Source organism: Verticillium alfalfae, genomic scaffold (genome assembly GCF_000150825.1).
Source record: "Verticillium alfalfae VaMs.102 supercont1.4 genomic scaffold, whole genome shotgun sequence".
NCBI classification, from domain to species: domain Eukaryota; kingdom Fungi; phylum Ascomycota; class Sordariomycetes; order Glomerellales; family Plectosphaerellaceae; genus Verticillium; species Verticillium alfalfae.
The window spans coordinates 1,366,314-1,369,465 of NW_003315035.1; the positions used below are offsets into that span (position 1 = coordinate 1,366,314).

General features: G+C 55.8%; 2 protein-coding genes across 2 annotated transcripts in view; one reads left to right on the plus strand and one right to left on the minus strand.

The window, feature by feature from the left end:
• VDBG_03853 (conserved hypothetical protein) overlaps positions 1-1,262 on the minus strand; it is a gene marked incomplete at both ends in the record, with an annotated part of 2,632 nt that extends 1,370 nt beyond the window's left edge. Inside the window, 2 exons of the mRNA XM_003005854.1 lie at positions 36-776; positions 1,221-1,262. Of these exons, the coding sequence (XP_003005900.1) occupies positions 36-776; positions 1,221-1,262 (783 nt within the window). The remainder of the gene's footprint in view (positions 1-35; positions 777-1,220) is intronic.
• A 346-nt stretch (positions 1,263-1,608) lies between these two features.
• On the plus strand, positions 1,609-2,331 carry VDBG_03854 (conserved hypothetical protein; the record flags this gene model as incomplete). The annotated part of the gene is made up of 1 exon (XM_003005855.1): positions 1,609-2,331. The coding sequence occupies one exon, from the start codon at positions 1,609-1,611 to the stop codon at positions 2,329-2,331; it is 723 nt and encodes a 240-aa protein (XP_003005901.1).
• Positions 2,332-3,152: the final 821 nt, after the last annotated feature.

Consider the following 3,152-nt stretch of genomic DNA (forward strand, 5'->3'; position numbering starts at 1 on the left):
TCTGTGCAGCGCTCGCTCAAGGTTTTGCTGATAACGGGGAGAATGGTGGATCTGTCCTCTGACAAGAAAACCAGACATTCCTCATGACTCATGGAGGTGGCAGCGGCATAATACATGGCAAAAAAGAGCGCTGCCGTGTCGTTGCTGATGGTCTTGGCGTCCAACGAGTCGGCAAAGTGACTAAGCTCTGCGGGAGCGGTTGGACGATGAAGAATCTTGATGACGGGATCAACGTTGGTGAAATATGTCCGCGAAAGATGCCTGATTTGAGCCTGCGAAGGATGTTGTGGACCGTAGGGGTTTATGTCGCCTGAAAATGTCATGATCAAGCCGGACGTAGCTCCAGGGGATGAGTGCGTCTGGGAGGGAGACTCGGAGCTGAAAAACAGCCCTTCGTCGTCATCTGATTTGTCGCTCTCCGATTCCTGGTCCAGAGCTTGCTTGATCCCATCGACCTCGTCACATAAATTCGACCAGAAGTCGCTGCTGAGGTAGTTATTCGGGGCCACAGATGTCTCACGGGATGATGATGTCGTCGCTGGCCCTGCATTTGTCACAGTGTTGCCTGGTGACTCTGTTTGTTCCTGGGTATGAGGCGCACCGGATTCCACCTTGATAAATGTCCCCAGTGGAGGCTTGGAGACGGCGGACTCGACCTTGCCGACAATGCTCTCCAAACGGTGGATGCGGTTCAATAGTTCGCTTTGCCGAGCCTGCCTGGGTTTGCGAGTGCGCTTGCGAGCTGGAAAGACGCAGTCGAGGGCAGATCGCGCACACTGTGTACAGCGAGGTTCAATTTTGTCACATTTTATCTTCCTTTGGCGACAACTTGCGCAGCTCAATGGTTTGTTCGAAGGATCTTGTTGTGAGAGAGGCGGCATCGTTCGTGAAGAGGTCGTGAGCGACAGAGGTGGTGTGATTCCAAGGGAGATACACCAGGTATGAGTTTGAGCTGTACGAAACCGGGCCAGAAAATATGTGCCTAACAATTAGATTCCGGCTCTCCATGCCCATTGAAGACTCAGGTATTTGGCAGATAACACATGGATGTAGATGCAGGGGGGTCAAGTGGTGATGTCGTTGATCCTTCGGCCAAGGAAGCCTGGTGGTAGCGATGCATCCACTCGTTGTAACCTCAACCGTCGTCAGCCCTAGGCAGGCGAGTGGGGCTCATCGTGCATTCGATTCATCCCTCTCCTCCCGCCCATTGATTTGCTTACCTTAAGGTATGCCACATACAGGTACTCACATCGTGACAACATTTAGGTTCTGGCTATACATCGTGAATGAGCTACTCCCCGAGGTGAACACCAACTTGTTACGTCTGTGCCTGCTCTGTCAAGATCCACAATGCGGCTTCACCGATCCAGGTGATGAGTTCTCAGACAGCTTGTAGCGCTCCAACTAGCGCCCATCGTATGCCGTATTCCAGGCTGTTGTGTACCCCGCGATCTTCTGTGCACGCTGATACTGTCATGTGAGTCAACCTCTGTTGGCTTTGTGCACAAACGAATAGACAAGAACGAAATCGTTCTCGTACTTACATGGCATTCCTCCCTTCTCAAAGTCGGTTGAACACACCTTCTCACTTCGGACCATCTAGACAGTATGGCTTCCCCAAACCCCGCGAGCGAGGCCCTCATCGAAGGGCCCCTTGATTTCATCACGGTCAAGACAACTCTGCCCGCAAGGCCACTCCCCGCCCACGCCTCGCGCCAGCCTATCCTCACGCCGCGTCTCATGATCCGCCCCTTTACCGAATCGGATATCAACGCACTGCGCGTCCTCCGCACGCAGCCGGAAGTCATGAGCAACACGGCCGCCGGCCGCATCGACCTTGACGTCGCCGAGACGCAGGCCAAGCTCGCACTGAGCCTGCCGCCCAACGACGCGCACACGTTCAACTGCGCCATCTGCCTGCGCGACTCGGGCGAGTTCATCGGCTGCGGCGGGTGCCACGTGATGATCGGCGAGTTTGGGTGGCCTGTCCTCGGATACATGTTCATCAAGGAGCACTGGGGCCGAGGCTTCGCGACCGAGTTTGTGACGGGGTTCCTGGCGGCCTGGTGGGCGCTGCCGAGAGAGGTCTACGAGCTGCAGGTCGATCGGGGCACGGTGAGGGTCGGGGAGGATGGGCTGGCGGAGGAGCAGTACACGGCCGTCACGGTCGACGATAATGTGGCCAGCCAGAGGATCCTGACCAAGACGGGCTTCGTCAAGAGGAGGGTCTACAGCGAAATTGACTCGGCGGATCCCAAGGGCGAGGCGATCGTCACGTTGCTGGGGTTTACGAAGGGAAGGCCGAAGGAGCTTCCAAGCCCGACCTCGTAAGATGAATGTGGCCAAGGTTTCCCCGTTTGTTTGCTCGTGTGCTGCAATCTTACACTGACCGGTATCTCGAGGTCCATGGACGTGGGACATGTTTGTTGCCACTCCGGCTCCGACGCCGCCCTGAACCATCACTCCGGTATCTGGCCGGCCATTCAAGCCACTTGTACGAAGCATGTGAAGAGCGGTTGATTCTTTCTGTTTGGGGAGAACTGTGTTCTGAAAAGAATATGGATGTTGGGGCAATGTTCCTGATTGAAATGGCCTTTTATTTTAGGGACTCTTATACTTGACGAATAGCTATGAGCGATACATAGGAACGGGCCTTTGGCATGACGACAGCTATTGCAGGGTATCTCGGAGGTCAGTAGGTGTTTCTCGGCCTCATGCCTCCGCACCATTCCAGACCACTCGTCCGGTGTAGGCTGAGTTTTATCAGAACCATGCCAGGGGCGGTGATTGCGCTTTCGGCGTTCACCTGGCTGGGAAGGCTGCCTGGCACAGTCAAGCGTCTCCATGGCTGATGCTCCCGGCACCCAGTGGCAGGAGGCTGGTTGCAAGGCGAAGGCGCAAGATGTGATGCAGCACGGTGGGCTCACAGGAGGCTCAGCACGAACGGTTACGCTGCTTCCGCGCCCCTGGAGGCCTTCACCGCTGGCCCGCCCCTGCAGGTGCCTGCCTGGTGGGGGGGGGAGTATCTAAATTAGGACAACGAGGCCAAGCTGTCAGCATCTGGCCGAGGAGTGACAAGAGACGGGAACTTGGGTAGCATGGGAAGAGAATTTGACTTCTGGTGCATGATGTTTGGTGAATGAGGGAGGACA